General features: G+C 40.5%; 1 protein-coding gene across 1 annotated transcript in view; it reads right to left on the reverse strand.

The window, feature by feature from the left end:
* The window catches only part of LRGUK (leucine rich repeats and guanylate kinase domain containing), a 113319-nt gene that overhangs the window by 18645 nt on the left and 74100 nt on the right, over positions 1–20574 (reverse strand). Inside the window, exon 16 of the mRNA XM_047763598.1 lies at positions 9701–9843. Coding sequence (XP_047619554.1) covers positions 9701–9843 — 143 coding nt within the window. The remainder of the gene's footprint in view (positions 1–9700; positions 9844–20574) is intronic.

Genomic DNA, 20574 nt, shown 5'->3' on the forward strand with positions numbered 1-20574 from the left:
TTTGCAAAAAACCCCACTTCTTTCTGTAAGTTTGATAAAGTAAATTTCACTTAAGAATGAGAGATTTTGGGGAGTTCCCTGGTGGCTCAGTAGGTTAAGGATCCAGTGTTGTTACTGCTGTTGCATGGATTCGATCCCTGGCCCAGGAATTCTGCATGCTGTGAGAATGGCCAAAAAAAAAAAAAAAAAGAGAAATTTTCTGGTCAAATCCATTACAAAGTTATTATCAGAAGTAAGAGGAAAAGGGGCAGAATAACACCTCTTTTATATACAATGAAAGGAAACGAATATATTCTATAATCTACTATTTCAAAATAAACTAAAAGGCATTAAGATAACGACACAAAACATTAAGGAACAAATAAATTAAAATTTCATAAATTCACAAGTGAGGCAACAGAACTCAGGAAACAGAATATAAGAAGAAAATCCCACTCAGGAAATAAAAAAATAAGCCAGAAGAAATACAAGAGGGAAGAAACACAACAAATAATCACTTCAGAGAAGCAGAAGCTGAATGAAGAAAAAAAGTTTAACTCAAAAAGAAATGAAAAAGGTAAAATGATTCAAGAAAAAAGTGACAAATATTTGACATAGACAAGGAAGACCCAACACATCAAAAAAAAAGTTTTCTATAAACTGTCTTCAGTTTTTACAATGGAGGCTGATAGTATTTAGCATTGCTATTCTGACACTCTTCTGTGTGTAAGGTGTATAAAACAAATGAGAGGAGTTCCTGTCATGGCTCAGCGGAAACAAATCTGACTAGCATCCTTGAGGATGCAGGTTCGATCCCTGGCCTCAGTCAGTGGGTTAAGGATCCAGCATTGCCGTGAGCTGTGGTGTAGGTCATCAATGAGGATCGGATCCAGCTTTGCTGTGGCTGTGGTGTAGGCCAGTGGCTACAGCTCTGATTGGATCCCTAGCCTGGGAACCGCCGTGTGCTGTGGGTGTGGCCCTAAAAAAGACGGTAATAAATAAATAAAACAAATGAGAAATTTAGTGAGATGTTATAATTCTGTCATCTCCTATGTCTTTGAGAAGCAGGACTCTCAATGTGGAGAAAAGAAAAATACGTAATCGAGAAGAAGTTCAGTAAAATCCCCAAGTCTTGAATCTGAATTGGAAATATTCATTTGAACTCATAAGATTTATTATCTATCCATAGAAAAGGTCTAGAAACAATGGCCACCCCGCAAGCAATGAACAGTCCTTGCTACCATGATGTGTTCTTTGCTACTCAAAGAAATCAAGGCTTCTTGGCAAAAAGACTGATTCCAGGTCTGGGACAGGTAATGAACAATACAGTATAGTTTACCGGGTCACACTAGCTAGCAAGATGGCTACAAAGACTGCATGGGTCACGTCGGAAACACCGGGGCCAACTTGCAGAGGCTCTAGCTGACAAGACAGGACAATCTATGCTTTAACCAGGATAAGAAAATGCAGTATGCGGATACCCTTCCCTATGCACACAGCAAGATCATAATGCTAATAAATGATATTTTAAATTCGTTGGTCACTTTCCAAAAATAATAGGAAACCAATTCATTATCTGGAAAAAGGCATTTATACTGCCGATCCTGCATGAACTCTACCACTTGGTAACCAGGTGGCAGGTAAGAGAAGCATCTCTTGACAGCATTATTCCAGCTAATAAATGTGGTGCTGAAGACCATGCCCTAAAAAATGCACTGAGTGGAAGAAAGCACCTTTCTTTTGGAGTCAAAATAGACAGTTCTAGAATGAGTTTGGGAGTGTTTCTTCCTCTGCAATTTTTTGGAATAGTTTCTGAAGGGTAGCTGTTAGCTTTTCTCTAAACGTTTGATAGAATTTGCCTGTGAAGCCGTCTGGGCCTGGACTTTTGTTTGTTGGAAGTTTTTAAATCACAGTTTCAATTTCAGTACTTGTAATTGGTCCATTCATCTTTTCTATTTCATCTTGGTTTAGTCTTGGAAGATTGTACTTTTCTAAGAATTTGTCCATTTCTTCTAGGTTGTCCATTTTATTGGCCTGTAGTTGCCTGTAGTGGTCTCTTATGATCCTTTGTATTTCTGTGATGTCCATTGTAACTTCTCCTTTTTCATTTCTAATTTTATTGATTTGAGTCCTCTTTTTTCCTTGATAAGTCTGGCTAAGGGAAAAATAGACATTTCTAAGCTGTGTCATCTTAGACAAGCTCCCTGGGCTGACTGGCCTCATAGTATTGAAAGGAAGTAGTGCTTAATAGATGCAGGGCCCAATATTCTGTCATCATATCCACTTTCCTACTGGCATCCATATCTTTGGGTGCTTTATAGGATTGTACTGGCCTTATCTGCCACACACACATTTGCTGAACTGGCTTTGAAGGAAGTGGTCATTCAGCAGTTTTTTTGTTTTTGTTTTTCTGGAGAATTGGCTTTCAGGGGCTTGGCCTGTTTCAGGAGTAAGAGTGTTCCCTAAGGAGCTCAGAGGAACTGGCTGGAGAAACAGATACAGTTGAAGTTCTGAAAATCAAGCTTCTCCGATAAGACAAAGATCTAGTCAAAACAATTCCAGAGCAAAAAAATCTGCAGCTACAGTTCTGATTTGACCCCTAGCCTGGGAACCTCCATATGCTGTTGGTGTGGCCCTAAAAAGACAAAAGGACAAAAAAAAAATAAATGAATTAATGAAATTTAAAAAAACCCTTCCCTAAGCCATTATAACTTTCAAGTACGTTTTCCAGGGAGCCAACCATGCAAAATGGGGTGGCTATCAAAGGGAAATAGAAGCCTGGTGATACCATGAAAACTTAGATTTCAGTAATCAATATTTTGTATAGGGAGTTCCCATCACGGCTCAGTGGAAATGAACCTGACGAGGACCCATGAGGACACAGGTTCAATCCTGGATTCACTTAGTGAGTTAGGGATCCGACATTGCTGTGAGCTATGGTGTAGGTTGCAGACTCAGCTCTGGTTCCACATTGCTGTGGCTGTGGTGTAGGTTGGCAGCTACAGCTCTGATTCAACCCCTAGCCTGGGAACTTCCTTATGCCGCGGGTGTAGCCCTAAAAAGACCAAAAAAAAAAAAAGTATGTATAAATAAAAACCTATCATTGGATTGTGTTTACTATATACTTTTTGCAGAGCTGGGTATTGTTTTGTTTTGTCTTGTTTTTGCCTTTTTGTCTTTTAGGGCCACATCTGTGGCATATGGAGGTTCCCAGGCTGTGGGTCAAATTGGGGCTACAGGTACCTGCCTACATCACAGCTACAGCAATGCCAGATCCGAGCCAGAGTCTACAACCTACACCACAGTTCACGGCAATGCCAGATCCTTAACCCAATGAGTGAGGCCAGAGATTGAACCTGAAACCTCATGGTTCCTAGTTGGATTCATATCTGCTGCACCATGATGGGAACTCCTGCTTTTTTTTTTTTTTTTTCTCAGACTTAAAAATTGTGAGTGTTTAAGAAGCAAGGGTGATTAAAATTATATTTGTAGTTCTCTATGAATCTTTTAGAGACATTCCAATTAATGCGCTTTGGGAGTCATTCAGAAAAGTAAATACCATTTGAGCTATAAAGAGAGAAGAAATAAAGGAACAAAGGTTTATATAAGCAAAAAGGAAGAAGTGAGTACCTTGACTTTTGTTATTAAATTGTTTTAATTCACATTAAATTCTGTTCATATTCATAGAAAGATTTTATATGGATGAACTATTAGAGTAACAAGCAAGAAAAGTGACTTAGCAGATTTTGAAGAGCAAAGAATACTATTCCTTCCTAAAAAAGACAAGTCCTTTGGGCCCTGGATTCAATCCCCAATGACCATAGATGAGGAACAAAAAACCAGCTGTCGCCGTATCAGGAGTCGGTCACACTGAGGTCTCCGTCTCCAGCAGCCCATTTTCTACCTAAAGAAAAAAAGGCAGTCGTAGAAGGGCTGCAGATACACTGCCCTCACCCTACCCATGAACAGAGAGCAGGGAGTCTCACTGCTACACTATAGAGTCCGTGAGGGCAAGGACCAGGACATTCTCCTTCAAGTATCTGAGCAGGATCTCATCAGAAAACTCTGCTCTATGCTGGGAAGCAAATCCAGACCTTACATACGTGGTAGGAATTCAACAAATTCATAATGGGTAGATAGATGAACGCGTGAGAAGGAAGGAAGGGGAAGGGAAGGGAATCTTGTGCCATTGGGATGGTCAAGGGTGGCTATGAGAACAAAAGCCTTTCCTAGGCTTCTAAACTAACAAAGACATGGGAGTTCCCATTGTGGCTCAGCGGTAATGGACTGGACTAGTACCCATGAGGATGCGAGTTTGATCCTGGCCTCACTCAGTGGGTTAAGGATTGGGCATTGCTGTGAGCTGTGGTGTAGGTTGCAGACGTGACTTGGATCTGGCATTGCTGTGGCTGTGGCCAGCAGATTCAGCCCCTAGGCTGGGAACTTCCATATGCTTCTGGTGAGACCCTAGGAAAAAGAAAAAGCCAAAACATGAACTCATCCTCCAATAAAGTATCACACCAACCATGGACATGACTCCTTTCACACAGGACCACACTTCCCTTAGCTCAGTATTTCACCTTTCTCAGATTTACATCTATGGGATAGTAAGCTAAGTCTCAGCCCTTAAGAGTTTCCACCTTAATCTGGTCTATTGCTGTGAGCTGAATTCCTTTCTTCAAATCTTTCAGATTGATCATCCAGCTGGAACTTTGCTGGCTTTGGTTTCAGCATCACCCTCAAACTCCCAACTGAAAGATTTCTCTTGATCTTTCAAGCTGCAGGAAATCCTGCCCAACCCCAGCGTGGTTAAGTCCCTCTCTGAGGCTTGTCCAGCTAATGAACAGACAAGTGACACTCATTCCATAACCCCGGGTGTCTTCCTAACCTCCCTCCCCCTGCAACTGTCAGCCTCCCTCAAGTCCCTTGAGACCCTTTTCAGCTATTACCAACTTCTTCCCCCTCCAGAGGTAAGTACTCTCCTGATTTTTATGGTAACCACTTCTCTTTATATTTTTATTACCTGAACTTGCATCCGTAAATAATATGGTTTCCTACTGCCTGATTTTTAATTGTACATTAATAGTATTATATCGCATGTATTGCTTGGAGTCAAGGATTCTTTGGTCTAAGAGCATGAAAGATACATCCAAATTCCCCTTGTGGTGCAGTGGAAAACAATTCAGCCTAGGAACCATGAGGTTGCCGGTTCGATCCCTGGCCTTGCTCAGTGGATTAAGGATCTGGTATTGCCCTGAGCCTTGGTGTAGGTCACAGATGAGGCTCAGATCTGGCATTACTATGGCTGTGGTGTAGGCTGGTAGCAACAGCTCCAATTAGACCCCTAGCCTGGGAACTTCCATGTGTTGTGGGTGTGGCCCTAAAAAGACAAAAGACAAAAAAAAAAAAAAAGATACATCCATGGAGTGAATTGTGTTCATTTTCATTACTATATGTTGTGATATGAATATTCAGAATTTTACTTGACTCCTCTACTGCGGATGGGCTTTTGAGGTCTCAGTTTTGGACTGCCATGCACGGTGCTGCTATAAACACACTTGTTCTTCTCTGAAGGTGTGCACGGCTACTTGTTTGTAGTGGGTACATATTTCAGGATGACCACTGCTGAGCCTAGTGTACATGTGTGTTCAATTTCAGTGGATAATGCCCAGCTACTATCCAAAGTGTACAAATGGAACCTCCCACCAGTGGTCTTATGAGAATTTCCATTGCTCCACACCTGAAGAGTCAGTCATTGTAGCACTTCTAGTGCCCACATAGTATCTCATTGTGGTCACAATTTGCATTTTCCTAATAACTTGGTTCAGGATCTCTTCACATGATTGTTGGCCATCTAGATAGTATCTTTTATGAAGGGATTTTGCTATGAATTATCTGTTTTTTCCTTAATAATTTATAGGAGTTTTTTGTTTTGTCTTTTGTCTTTTTAGGGCCACACTCACAGCATGTGGAGGTCCCCAGGCTAGGGGTCTAATGGGAGCTACAGCTGCCAGCCTACACCACAGCCACAGCCACAGCCACGCCAGATCCAAGCCGTGTCTGAGACCTACACACCACAGCTCACGGCAACGCTGGAACCTTAACCCACTGGGCGATGGCAGGGATCGAACCCACAACCTCATGGTTCCTAGTCGGATTCATTTCCTCTGTGCCCCGATGGGAACGCTTATAGGAGTTCTTTATATATTTTGCATACAAGCATTTTGTCAGTTTTACTTAATGCAAATTTCTTCTCCCTCTTTTGTTCTTTAATGCTGCTTTTTTGATTAACAGAAGTTCTTAATGTTAGTGTTCCTCAATGTTTCCAATTTTTCCTCTATAATTTGTGCTTTTTGCACATTTAAGAAATCTTTCCCCACCTCAAAGTCCTCCAAGTCTTCTCTTTCATTATCTTCTGAAAGTATTATTGCCTTGTCTTTCACATTTATGTAAACAATCTCCCTTAGGTTAACTTTTCTGTATGATGCGGGTTCAGGGTTAGGTTTAACTTTTTCCATATTTATATCTAATGCAAAATACCATTATTTTCACACTGCTCAGCAGTGACACTCTTTTCATCGATTAAACTCCTTTGTGTTTAGAGGTCTGCTTCTGGCCTCTTATTTAGTTCATTAGCCTATTTTTGTCCCTATTCCAGCATTTATATGTAAATATTAAAAGCTACTTATAAATCCCCACAAAAATTTTATGAGGATTTTGGACTGGCTTGCACTGAGTCTATAGGCTTCTTTGGGGAGAGCTGACATTTGTACAAAACTGAGTCTGATAACCCATGAACATGGTCTCTACTGATTTAGACCTTCATTGTTTCCTAATTAATATGTTCATCATTTTTCCATGTAGAGATATTATATAACTTTCAAAAGGTTTATTCTTTTTTTTTTTTTTTTGTCTTTTTAGGGCCGCACCCATGGCATAGGAGGTTCCCAGGCTAGGGGTTGAATTAGAGCTGTAGCTGCCAGCCTGCACCACAGCCACAGCAGTGCCAGATCCGAGCTGCATCTGCGACCTACACCACAGCTCATGGCAATGCTGGATCCCCAACCCACTGAGCGAGGCCAGGGATCGAAACCGCGGAAACCGCGTCTTCACGGACACTAGTTGGGTTTGTTAACCACTGAGCCATTATGGCAACTCCTAGATTTATTCTTTTTTTTTTTTTTGTCTTTTTGCCTTTTCTAGGGTTACTCCCGTGGCATATGGAGGTTCCCAGGCTAGAGGTTGAATCGGAGCAGTAGCTGCCGGCCTACACCAGAGCCACAGCAACGCGGGATCTGAGCTGGATCTGCAACCTACACCACAGCTCACAGCAACACCGGATCCTTAACCCTTGCTCGAACCCTGAGCAAGGCCAGGGATCGAACCTGCAACCTCATGGATACTAGTCGGATTCGTTAACCACTGAGTCACGATGGGAACTCCCCAGATATAGACTTAACATTTGATTATTTTGGGATGCTACACAAAACATAAAGTTTTTAAAATATGAAATTATTGCTATTAAAGACTAAATTTGTTTTTGTATATTGACATTGTATCTAACAATCTTGCCAAATGTACTTAATAACTGCTCCTAAATTAATATTATTTCTTTTTTATTGATAATATAATTGACATACAGCATTGTGTAAGTTTGAGGTGTACAAGAGCTGAGAGCCTGAACCCCTTTCGCTTTCCCTGCCAAACATTATCTTCAAAACAACAAAACATTTGTTTTGTGGTCAATAACATATAAAGAAATTTCATATGCATTGGATCCAATAACACTGTAAAGCAGGTGTTACTAGCCCCACTTTACAGGAGAGGAAATGATAGGTCATAGCAGAGAAGTGACTTTGTAAGCTCACCCAGCAGGTGGCAAGACTGTCACATGAACTCAGAGTTACTGCCTTTCCTCTTAGGTCAAGGGGTCAATACTAAAATGTAGATAGAAGCAAGAAGAAACTAAAAATACACACAGGCACACACATAAATATATACTTACCCACCTAGTTATAACATGTGACTACCCAGGAATAGACTGGTTTCAGAAGATGTACACAAAACCAGCTACGTTATTTTGTAATCACATCTTGACAGCTATATAGTTACTAAACCTTGGACAAAGAAAGAGTGGAAAAGTAGAATAAAAGGGTAGATTGAAAGATCTCACACGGTGAGTTTAATCTAGTTTAAGAGCGTGGGCTTCAACCTAAGCTGGAATGGATGCTTTGGAGAAACAGAACCAAAAACGCATTGACAATGGGAATTCCTACTTAGTCCATCAAGACCAAACAGCTCTCTTGATAGTCTTAAAAGGTAAATATGAACACATTAAATCTACAGTTATGATACCAAAAAAGCACAAACATTTCTACCTTTTGGGGGGGGCAAAATTTATAAGTTTTTTGACAGAGGAAGTTGCAATTACTTTCTCCAGTCTACTAAAAAGTTCCAAAAATATGTGGGAATTTATGTTGGGAAAGTAAAAGGAGGAAAAGACCATCTTCTCCTGAGGGGTTGCAATGAGGGATACATGAGATAATTGACATGAAAGGCCTTCCCAAATTATAAGGGATGTTTAAAGGCGATTTATGGTCTCCAACATAACACCATAACATCTCATTAAAGCTTCTGTTGTGATGATCTTAAAAAAGTTGTTGCCCATTTCATAACATGATAAGCCATACAAGAGACGAACAACTTACAAAATATCCTAAAATTTGAAAAATACTTAAAATTTCAAAATACCATTACATTCATAATCTTTATAAGAAAATGAGACACTAAAAATAATCTTAGGCAAATTCACCCTATATATATATATATGACAGAGGCAATTTAGTATTACTTTTGCTCTAATTTCCAAAGAGTGAATCTATCCGTTCTTGGGGATTTAATTGCTTTTCTTCCTTTCTTTTTTTTTTCTTTTTAGGACTGTGGCATATGGAGGTTCCCAGGCTAGGGGTTGAATCGGAGCTGTAGCTGCTGGCTCACACCACAGCCACAGCAACACCAGATCCGAGCCACCTCTGTGACCTACATCACAGCTCAGAGCAACGCTGGATCCGTAACAGACAGAAAATGGGCGTGACCTAAGGTGAATGCAGGGCCAGCTCTCACACATTCTAACTTCTCTGATTCTCAAAGAATAGGATCAGCAGTAAGTTATAGGACTAGTTTAAGTACTACAAGGTTATAAAACCCAGACTCTTTGAGTGGACTTGCTTTGAAGGCTCAGCACAAGAATACTCAAGATTATAACCCAACAGCAAAGCAGGTTTTCCTCTGAAATTCATATTTCACGGTATTAGTGCTATGCATTAGAAATGCATTTTTTTTTCTTTTTGGCCATGCCTGCTACATGCAGAAGTTCCCAAGCTAGGGATCAAACCTGCGCCACAGCAGTGACCCAAGCCACTGTAGTGACAACAGTGGATCCTGAACCTCCTGAGCCACAGGGGAACTCATTTCTATTCTTGCTAACAAAGAATTAAAAGAGTTTTAACTAGGACCCTAGGGGAAGGGAACTCACAAAATCTATACTGGATATTCTATTTTTAGAACTCATATCTATTTTGAGAGGTGTAGAAGGGGGCTGGGAAGACTTGGCTTCAGCTGACACCAATCAGGGAAACCTAGTCTCAAAATATCAAACCCCCGTTTTATCCGAACAGTGTTAACGCTCAGTTACAGCTTCCCCCTCCTCATCCATTCTTACCACTGGTGTTTTTTTGCATGAAAGTTTGGCCCATAATTTCACAAAGTAGTTTCTGTCTGTTGAATCCAGGGACTCATGCTTACTTGCAATTCTAAACTTCCTGGAAGACTTTTCCGATTTCAGCTGAGATGTCGTAATTTCTACTAGAGGGAAAAAAAAAAAAAGTTTAAAGGCATAAAATAGGATAAAGCGACTTTTTGCAGTGAGAGAAATGTTTTATAACTGGATTTGCTTCAACACAACACAGTGTATACTTAAAAGTCTGTGTATTTCAACCTGAAAGTGAGATAACTGAAAACATATATGTCTTAGAATACGATGAAAATGATTATTACTAAAAATTATAAAGTCATCCCACAGCATCTTGTAGACACATCCTGGAAATATACTTAGTGCTCAATTAATACAGACTTATGAATGGAATTACAGGAAATAAAACATGGCAAAGATAACGGCTTCCAGATACATACCTACAAAATCCCCTTTACAATTAATTTTCACTTGACCACATTGCCCTAAAAGGCTAGAATCATAAAAAAAATGTTTTTTAAATACAATGCTAAGCATAAACTTTAAAAAAAAGAATGGAATGGTTGATGAGGTCACTATTTAATAGAATTTATAGCAAAGTAATACCTAATGCTTCCTTTAAAACGCTAGAACGTCCAGAGACCTAGAATATAAAGAATCTAAATTTCTCAATAGAGCAGGCCTGGGTGTAAATACCTTTGGATATATTGGGGCATCGATACTTTCACTGTTGCTATAAAAATGCCAAAATAAATCATCTCCACATGTACCACCAGCCAATACGGCTGGCTGAGCAGATGTGGGAAGCTGGCTCCACTCATGACAAAGTAAACTCTGGATAACAGAGAACATTAGTTTGTTTGTACCACATTGCAAAGCTGAAACCAAGAAAGAAACATTTCCGGATGCTGGAGCTGAAGCGAAGAGTCCAAGGCGGAGGAGCAGGAATGGATGCCAAGAGGTCAGAGTATCTTGGGGGCCGAGGTTTCCGGACTGAGCGGTGAGGCCAGTCCCTGGGCGCTCAATGTGCAAGACCCGGGCTCTGATTAGGCGAAGAGTTGCAAGGGAGTGTCTGGAGATCTCAGCCCTCAGTCCTCAAGACGTAGCCTGGGCACAGTCACACTTGGACTGAGAGTGGAACCACCTGTAGGAAAGCAGACTTCCCATCTTGTGCCGTGGGCTGGTGTGAAATCTCAACTTGAACTCACACCAAAGCGTGCGGCAATCCTGAGCCAATACAAACAAGGTAAAAGCTGTGGCAGACAAATAAAAGTATTTAACCACGGCAGGGACGTCTAAAGCTCTACAGCCCCGAACATGTCTTGACAGAAGGGGGAGAGACTCAGAAGATGCAACACACGGAGGAACAAAATCCACAGCCGAGGATTCCCAGGTTAACAGTGCAGCCCGAAAAGAAACACTGAAGTAACTATGTGCATAGCAATTACAAAGATAACAGGAGACAACTGTTACATGGAAACATTCTCTGTACATCTTCGCCATGTAAAAGCCATTCAACCCATATTGGTTGCGCACCTGCTATGTGCCAGGCGGTGCTCTGGGTGTAGGCGATACAGCAGTAAATAAAATGTCCTTGACCTGTGGGATTTACATTCTAATGTTGGAGACGGACAAATTACACACTAGATAATGTCAGGTAGAGATAAGTGCAACGAAGGGCCAGGCAGGTGGATGAGGAGACAGAGTAAGAGAAGGCGTGATGGTCAGAGGAAGTCCTCTCTGAGGTCATGACATCTGCACAGGGATCTCAAGTCCTGAAGAGGGAAGGCGTTCAAATATCTGGGATGAAAGCACATCAGGCAGAGAGAGACTTGGTAGGAGGACCCAGAACCATGCCTAACACAACTGAGTTACAGTACGGAATTCAGCATGGCTGAAACAAGCACACAGATGAGATAGAAGGGCTGAATTCCATGCTCATCAAACAGACAAAAAACCCCAAATACTTGTCCTTTTGGTGGGACTCTAAGAACAGAGCATCATGAAAAAGAACAGATGAATTTGAAAAAGTTAAGATTAAAGTTTGAAGAAATAGAAACTATATTTATAGAATTTCCATAGAAATGATCCTATATGTATATAAGCTTATTTAAAATAGAATACTTGGTGCCTTTTTCTAGCTTTCTCTCACGTAAGTCTTTTGCACTATAATATAAACAAATCAAGCTCTATCCAATGATACAGTGCAGCTGTAATTCAACAGTTTAATGTCTTAATGCTTCTCAGCAATGAAACATTTTGGGTAAAGGCAATGTGCTTAGATTACTATTAAACTATATTGTAATGCCACCACTGTAGTGACTCGAACTCCCATAATAAAGAGTTTCGTACTTTCTTAATATAGTCTCAACCGTCTTAATACATTAATGGACAAGAGCGCTTACTTCTCAATTAAAAAAAAAAAAACCCCATAATTACCAAGCTTATGATACCCTGCAACAAAGTTTCTTAAAGTGACCTTCTTCAAAGTATCTAAACTAAAATCCACCTTGAGGCAACATTAAATATGCATATATAAAAACATATAAAAATTACTGTACGGTCCAGAAAAATGACCAAGTTCTTCAGTATAAAGGTTAAATGGACTTAAACACCATAAATGCATTTAATGATTCATGACAGATTTTCAAGTTATTTTGTAGATTAGTATTATTACCAAATGCAGGAAATATAAAAGAAATATCTGGAACAACCAGAACTGCATCTCAAATTAATTCAAAATAACTTAGACCTTTTATCTAGACTTATATCCCTTACCAGTCAAATGACTTTGAAATTATATTTGTATAAAACATTTTAAAAGAATAATCACAAAATCCAAACAAAATAACAAATGCAGTAGAAGCCATGTACCTAAGATAAAACATGAGTATGTGTATTTCATAACACATTTTCATGCAGACTAAATAGGGCCTTTACTGAAAAAAAGAGTGGAGAAAAGAAATTATGTTGATGACCTGATATTATGGGTTCCCAGCTATTTCAATAACTAGTAATAAAATTAGAATTTGGGGGTCAGATTGTGACATTTTGAAAAATAAAAATCCCCCTCCCCACCTTTTTTTTCTTTTTTGGCCACCCTGTGCCCTATGGAGTTCCCGGGCCAGGGATCGGGTCCAATGCCTTTGTGCAACAGTGGGAACTCCAAATCTCTGTTTTAATAACCAATTTTTCTTCAGTAGTAACATTGCTTGTACAGCAAAGCAACGAAGTTACTCCCTTGTCCAAAAACATGATGCTGAACACTTTTAAGTATACATCTTTTGAAATTTAAATAAAACCTTGCCAAAAAAAAAAAGTGAAACAACACTAGAGTTTGTCTCTCTATGAAAACACTTGGAAATGGGCTTTTATTTTCAGACAAAAGTTCTCAGATAGCTAGAATCATTCTTTTTTCCCACTCCAATGAGACCTTAAAAAAATGTTTATTTAGGTAGTAGTGAGGTTTTTGTTTTGTTTTGCTTTGTTTTTGTTTTTCTGGCTGCACCAGGGTACATGCAGAGGTTCCTGGGCCAGGGATTGATCTCACACCACAGCAGCCATCTGAGCCACAGCAATGACAATGTCAGATCCTTAATCCACTGAGCCACAAGGGAACTCCAAGTACACAGACATATATAAAATGTAAATAGCTGTAAAAGTCCCTGTAAAAGAGTCTCAGTGCTGAAATATGTAACCATAAAAGACCCAAAACATATTAAAACACAATAATCTGCTACACAATTTAAAATATTTATTTATTTTTAAATAGGATCGTTACATAATTTGTAGTGGAAAATTAAAGGAAACGCTCAATTCATTAGGAAGTAGTATCATAAAACTGAAGGTGCTGAAAAAAGCCATTTTTCCCCCCCGGGACAGAATTAAATCTTAAAAGTCTTGTGTAACTGTGCTTCAGAGAAAGGAACAAGAGCAACTACAAAAATAATCATTTCACATAATATCCATAATAATTTTCCATAGCAAAATAAGCATTTATAGTAAAAAGCTACCATATGAGTCCAAAAAATATAGCTGTAATATTCACATTATACATGGTAAGATGAATACATTTACTAAACTAGTTTAACAGTAAAGTGCTATATTTTTGAGTGTCTGATCAAAGGCATAATCAGCTATTTCAACAGAGAGCAGACTCTACATCAGGACAAAGGAAAGCATGTGAATGTGTCTTCTCACAGTGAGAGAATGAGCTACAAAAAGAATGCTTCTTTCCTGGAGTTCCCGTCGTGGCGCAGTGGTTAACGAACCCAACTAGGAACCATGAGGTTGTGGGTTCAATCCCTGGCCTTGCTCAGTGGGTTAAGGATCCGGCATTGCTGTGAGCTGTGGTGTAGGTCGCAGACGCGGCTCAGATCCCGAGTTACCATGGTTCTGGTGTAGGCTGGTGGCTGCAGCTCTGATTGGACCCCTAGCCTGGGAACCTCCGTATGCCACGGGAGTGGCCCTAGAAAAGGCAAAAAGACAAAAAGACAAAGAAAAAAAAAAAAGAATGCTTCTTTCCATTGAACTTCATCCTGTGAAATGTCCTCAGCAGAGGTGAACTAAGGGTTTGATATTTGTACACTGTATCCAGGATGTCCTAAATGAAATATGTAACAACAGTCCCTGGAATTTCAGGTTGTTTTAATGGGTGAATTTATCATGAAGTAGTTGTGGACAATTTGAAGGAAACAATGTAGGAGAGAGAAATTTCAAGAGTGGAAACTTGATGCGTAACATCTGGATGCATAGAATTTGGGAAGGGGAGAGGAAGTGAGAAGGGTAGAAGGAAAAACAAGATAGAAACATTTAGGAAACTTGAATATACACTAAAATTTTCCTCTCCTTTGAGCAATGTGTTTTTCTGGGGGGACGGGGCGCTGCAGGTGCAGCCTATGGAAGTTCTCAGGCTAGGGGTTGAATTGGAGTTGCAGCTGCTGGCCTATGCCACAGCCACAGCAATGCCACATCCCAGCCGTGCCTGTGACCTACACCACAAATCGGGGCAATGCTGGATCCTTAACCCACTGAGCAAGGCGAGGGATCAAACCTGCATCCTCAGGCATACTAAAAGAGTTTGTTTCCACTGAGCCACAGTGGGAACTCCGGAGCAATGTGTTTGATAACTAAATATCTGATGTGCTTTCCACCCGACCCTACACTGCCGCCCCGCCCCAAAGTGTGGCCTTTGCTTGCAAGGGCGCATCCTTTAAGAACATTTTCAAAGATGTTTCATCTTTGAAAGGCATCTTTTGTCACTTCTCAACCAAAGACATCTTTTGTCTTTCTTTCCTCTGCTATCTTTGTCCCTGGAAACCAAGGGTCTTTAGATCTGGTTGTTTGTGAAAAGCTTGTCTGTGTTTCAGCACACAAAGAGGAAACAACATGCCCACTATCTGGTAATTCATTCCTGAATTAAGTAACTTAATGGCATTTACCACTAAAGCAATCTGAAACACAGAATGCTTGTGATATTATCAATGACAGGGTAACAGGAAAAATAACAGGTATTTATTGGGCAAGTACAATGTTCCAGGTGCTACTATAAGTCTTTTCCATGTATATCCCAAATCAACTTTATAACAACCTCAGAACTTGTCTCCCCACTCAATTCTCTTAAGCCGCAATGATGCTACCTGTGAATCAGGCTACCAGCGAATTATGACCTGAAAGCCTCTCTTGATCTCAGTAACATTTTACTGAACTGCAACTTCTTTCCAATATTATCTGTTTAATTAATTCTCTTAATTCAATCAAGGTTGTCAAAAATTTTAAAAGGATTTTCAGAGGAGACTATGCCATTTGCCCAATATTCCCACCTAGTTTGAACAGTGTTTTCCTAGTCCATTAAGGACAAAATATTATTAAAATATTTTTAATGATTTTTATTTTTTCCCTTATAGTTGGAAATTTTTTTTTTTTTGCTGCTTACACGTTAATGCTAACCAACACTCATATAAGCACTGAATGTGTTCCAGGCATTGTTCTGGATGTTTTTCAATATATTAACTCATTTAATCCTCAAAATAATCTTGACATAGGTCCTATCATTATCTCTATTTCACACATGAAAACTTCGTAACTTGCCCAAGGTTAGACTGCAAGTTAGATTGCACTGGAATTAGAAATTCCAACGATAATTTTGACTTTTGGTGTGATCTGAAATCATGAAATTCTAAGGCTACAAACTTTAAAAGGTCTCCAGGTTTTGTTAGTCACATCTGCTCTCTCGCAATCCCCTTTGGGATCACCTCTTTGGTGGTCTAACGTTATTAATCAGTAACACAAAGAAATAGTCTCCTCTTATTTTCATCTCTCAATGAAAACAGTAAAGAAATGCAAACTCTAGAATGATGTCCTCGAATGGAACCGAGCAGTTAATCAAACACACTTATGGACACCCTCTCCTAGTCCTTTCAGAAATGATACAATCATCCGAAATGGAATTTAGAGGAACCTTTATAGGATCAAGGTGATTTTCAGCATTGTCATGGAGCAAAAGGAAAGGGAACCAGCCAAGTACTTAGTGGTCAAGACACTATCAAGATCGTTTTGAAGTTGGTTTTTTTAGCTTTACATAAGGACTTTATACGATGCATAAAATTTTTCAATATACCTTATCCAGAGCCCAAGCACTGGCAAAAAGCATAACTGCCAATACACTGAATTCTTCTATTGTCACGGAAAATAATTCAGTATAAATCATGCCAACCCAACCCAACCCACCTCACTGGAAAGCAAGGACAGCAGGGAAGCATCTGGTCATAGGCCTCTAGGAACAGCACCAGAGCAAAGCTCCAGAGCACTCAGTGTAGGATTGTTCAAATTGCAGATACAGAATAAACTGTGAAATCAATTTAGTGGTCATGACCAGCATTTTTAAAAACTAAGATTGAGCCAAAGTATCGCATTATACTTTTGTTTCCTGTGTGTGTCTGTGGGTAGGTCATGATATTATGAAAGGCAGTCCTAGTTACGGGTTTTGGACGAGACAGTTTGAAAGCCCCTGATCTAATGAGTACTAACTGTGTGATATTTTCTAGTACTAAGCTCTCTATTTAATGAAACAGCCTGCTGGGTTCTTCAGAGCTGGCAAGAAGAGCCAATTGTAGCGAACAGATCATAGTTATAAAAGGAACCTTAAATTTCAGCCAATCCGACTAATCCCCCCACCTAAGGAGACCTTCTGTAAGATTCCATCACAGAGCATCTATGTTCTGGAGAGAGCCTGTTTGCTCCTCCGTATATGACTCTGACTCCTAGAAAGTTCTTCATTATGCCAGATCAAAACAGAACATGAGAACTGAATTCCATGTTAGTTTTTCTGAATAAACAAAGGTTCACTGTAGAAAATTCACAAAAGACTAAAAAGCACAAATGAGAAAATAGAAATTACCATAATCTAACAACTGGAGCAGACCAGCTAAAACCTCTTAACCTGTCTTCTTAATATGCGACAAATAGTTTCCTTGTCGACATGAGTATAAGGGCAATGTACGCTGTACCAGAAATGGTTCCCCAAAACTTATTTTTTAAATCCCATCAGATGGCTAGATTATTTCCAGATTTTATTATAAGGACATTAATAGGAACATGCTTGTACGTGAATTATTTCCTTATGGTCATTCTTGCATTAGAATTGCTGGGTTAAAGATACCCAACATTTTAAGGCTTTGACAGACACTGCAGAACTGTCCCCAGAAAAAATTGTGCTAATTTACTTTCTCAATGATGACACAGAGAGTGCATTTATCCTTAGTCTCACTGAGAACAAGCATTAATTTGTCTTCTATCATTGCCATTTGGGGTACCCCAAAAAAGTCTACGCTGTTTTGACTTATTTCAGTGATAGAGGAAGGTAAATACCTTTTGACAAATTTGGGAACCATTTTTACTTCCTCTTTTTGTAAATTACCCAACCATACCCTTTGTCCAATTACCGTTTGAGGTTTGAAAATAATTGATTTAGCTCTTTAAATATTTGAAGAAGGTTCTTGGCGCCCAGTGGAACTATTATCTCTATTGATTTGAATACCAGGTGCCAGGCATTTTGAAAAAGCTGAAGATTGTATTAGCTAATGGAGTGACCCAAGTCCACAATGTTCTTTTCTTTCCCCATAAAGATCACTTTTCTGAGGAACAGAGCAAATGAAAGTGATAGGAACTTTGTTTGTAAATGTAGATGGACAATGACGGTTTTCAAATATTTATATTTTATAATTAAAAAGCAGACGGAGTTCCCGTCGTGGCGCAGTGGTTAACGAATCTGACTAGGAACCATGAGGTTGCGGGTTCGGTCCCTGCCCTTGCTCAGTGGGTTAACGATCCAGCGTTGCCGTGAGCTGTGGTGTAGGTTGCAGACGCGGCTCAGATCCCGCGTTGCTGTGGCTCTGGCGCAGGCCGGTGGCTACAGCTCCGATTCGACCCCTAGCCTGGGAACCTCCATATGCCGCGGGAGCGGCCCAAGAAATAGCAACAACAACAACAACAAAAGACAAAAAAAAAAAAAAAAAAAAGCAGACGTTTCCCTTCTACCAAGAAAACAAATAACAGCAGTAGGACCTCTCACCGGGGAGGAGCTGGCCACCTTTTCCACTCCTTTCCTTGAACCGCAAACAAAATGCTGTCCAGTTGCACTCAAGTGGAGATGTTTCTACAACCCAAATGCAAACACAAACCTGACACTGTCATGGGCGCCAGGGGAGGGCGCTAGAGTGTCTTCCAAGTCAAATGAAGGAAAATGGGGCATCTCGCTTTGCCTGAGAACCCTAATGAAAATGCAACCCCACGTGCCTTAAGGAGCCTCAGAAACAGTTGCCCAAGGAGGAAATCAAGTAAGTTTCTCAAGTCTTTCACTTAAGGGAGATATTCGTGCCTCTAAAGTGCCCCATACGGAGCTCATAAAGAACGGCTGGTAACCCTGATTCTCCTCCTTCCAGTCTGTACTCTCCCTGCATCTGATCCGAACAGCCTGAATCTGCCCATTCCACCCAGAATGTCTTATTTCAGGCCCTTACCACCTTGTCAGGACTGATGCAGCAGTTTCCCAGCCATCCTTGCTGCCACCTGTATGGCCATCCCTCATCAAAGTTGTCCTCTATGCCAACTCATCTTAGAGGACAGATGCCTCTAAGATAAACAATTTAACCATTCAATGGCTTTCCATTTTAGAACATCAAGTTTTCAAGCTCATTAGCATAGCCCACAGTGCTCTGTGGGCTCACATACACGTACAGCTCTCCTGACATTTGGGTCCTTAGAAGATGCTATGCCTGTTCCTGCCTCTATGCTTGGACATATGCTAGTCCTTCTTCCAAGAGAACATTCCTTCCCCCTTGTCAGTGCTGACTACTCAGCAGCCTGGATGACTCAGCTGAAGGATGACTTCTTCTTGGAAATGCTTTCTTTCTTTCTTTTTCTTTTTAGAGTTGCACCTGCAGCATATGGAAGTTTCCAGGCTAGAGATCTAATAGGAGCTACAGCTGCCTACTGCCCTCCTACACCACAGCCACAGCAACTTGGGGATCTGAGCAGCCTGCAACTTACACCATAGCTCATGGCAACGCCAGATCCCCGACCTAATGAGTGAGGCCAGGAATTGAACCTGCATCCTCATGGATGTTAGTTGGATTCGTTTCTGCTGCACTCCAACGGGAACTCCCTTGGGAGTGTTTTCTGACCCAGTTCTCATCCCAGTCTGAATTCAGTGTCTTTCCTTAATGCTCTTATGACATTCCGGAAAAGTTAACACCTGGGTTTTTGTCTCTATTGGATGCTAAACCTCTCCTAGCGTGCTTTGGGGCCTCTGGTTGCCATAATCACGTGGTGTTGTAATGAACCCCCTTATCTGTCTCCCTTGAGAAAAGAGAGCACTCCTTGAAGTGTCCTGATCATCCCTCTCTGTGTGCAGCAGCTGTCACAGTGGCTGGCATATAGGAAGTACTCAGCGCTTATTGCTGAACTTGAACTAGCTTAATAAAAATAAGTTATGATATATTTAAAAATTCATCTTTTTAAAACTTTGCTTTGGACAAACCAGATAAATGAGAGGATAACTGCTAGGATAACACAGGCGCTTCATTATACAAAAGGAGTCCTGCATCCTGGATTATAAAAATATCAATTTGGAGTTCCCACTGTGGCTCAGCTGATTAAGAACCCGACATAGCGTCTGTGAGGATGTGGGTTCGATCCCCGGCCTCACTCCATGGGTTAAGGATCTGGTGTTGCTGCAAGCTGCAGTGTAGGTCACAGACACCGGCTCAGATCTGGCGTGTGCCATGGCTGTGGTGCAGGCCCGCAGCTGCAGCTCTGATTTGACCCCTAGCTGGAGAACTTGCATATGCTGCAGGTATAGCCATAAAAAGAAAAAAAAATTCAATCCCTCTATTGTGCTGGAAATAACACTTGACATACAATTTTTGTGGACACATGCCTTTTGCGTAAGATAAGACACATGTATACAGGCATGTAGTAATGTGGTTACATTTTTGGGGGGAAAATTCCCGGGCCAGGGGTCGAACCCAAGTCACAGCAATGACAACATTGACGTCATGACTGCTAGGTCACCAGGGAACACCTAGTTACATTTTTAAAATACCGGATGCCAAACACATCTTAACATGCTGCTGAATACAGAGTAAGTACTCAATAAACAGCTTGTAAAATTTTAAGAGTCAAATCTTAGGTTGGCTGCTTTGCCTCAGTTATTCCCTTTTATGTGAGTGTAAGGATCACAGGACTGAACCCAATGAGTATGTCTAAATGTGACCCTGTCCCCAGCCACAATAGATTGGTCAGAAGCATCTGACCCACGCGGGGCCAATCAGAGTCTTTCCCTG

Source organism: Phacochoerus africanus, chromosome 16, assembly GCF_016906955.1.
Source record: "Phacochoerus africanus isolate WHEZ1 chromosome 16, ROS_Pafr_v1, whole genome shotgun sequence".
Taxonomy (NCBI): Eukaryota; Metazoa; Chordata; class Mammalia; order Artiodactyla; family Suidae; genus Phacochoerus; species Phacochoerus africanus.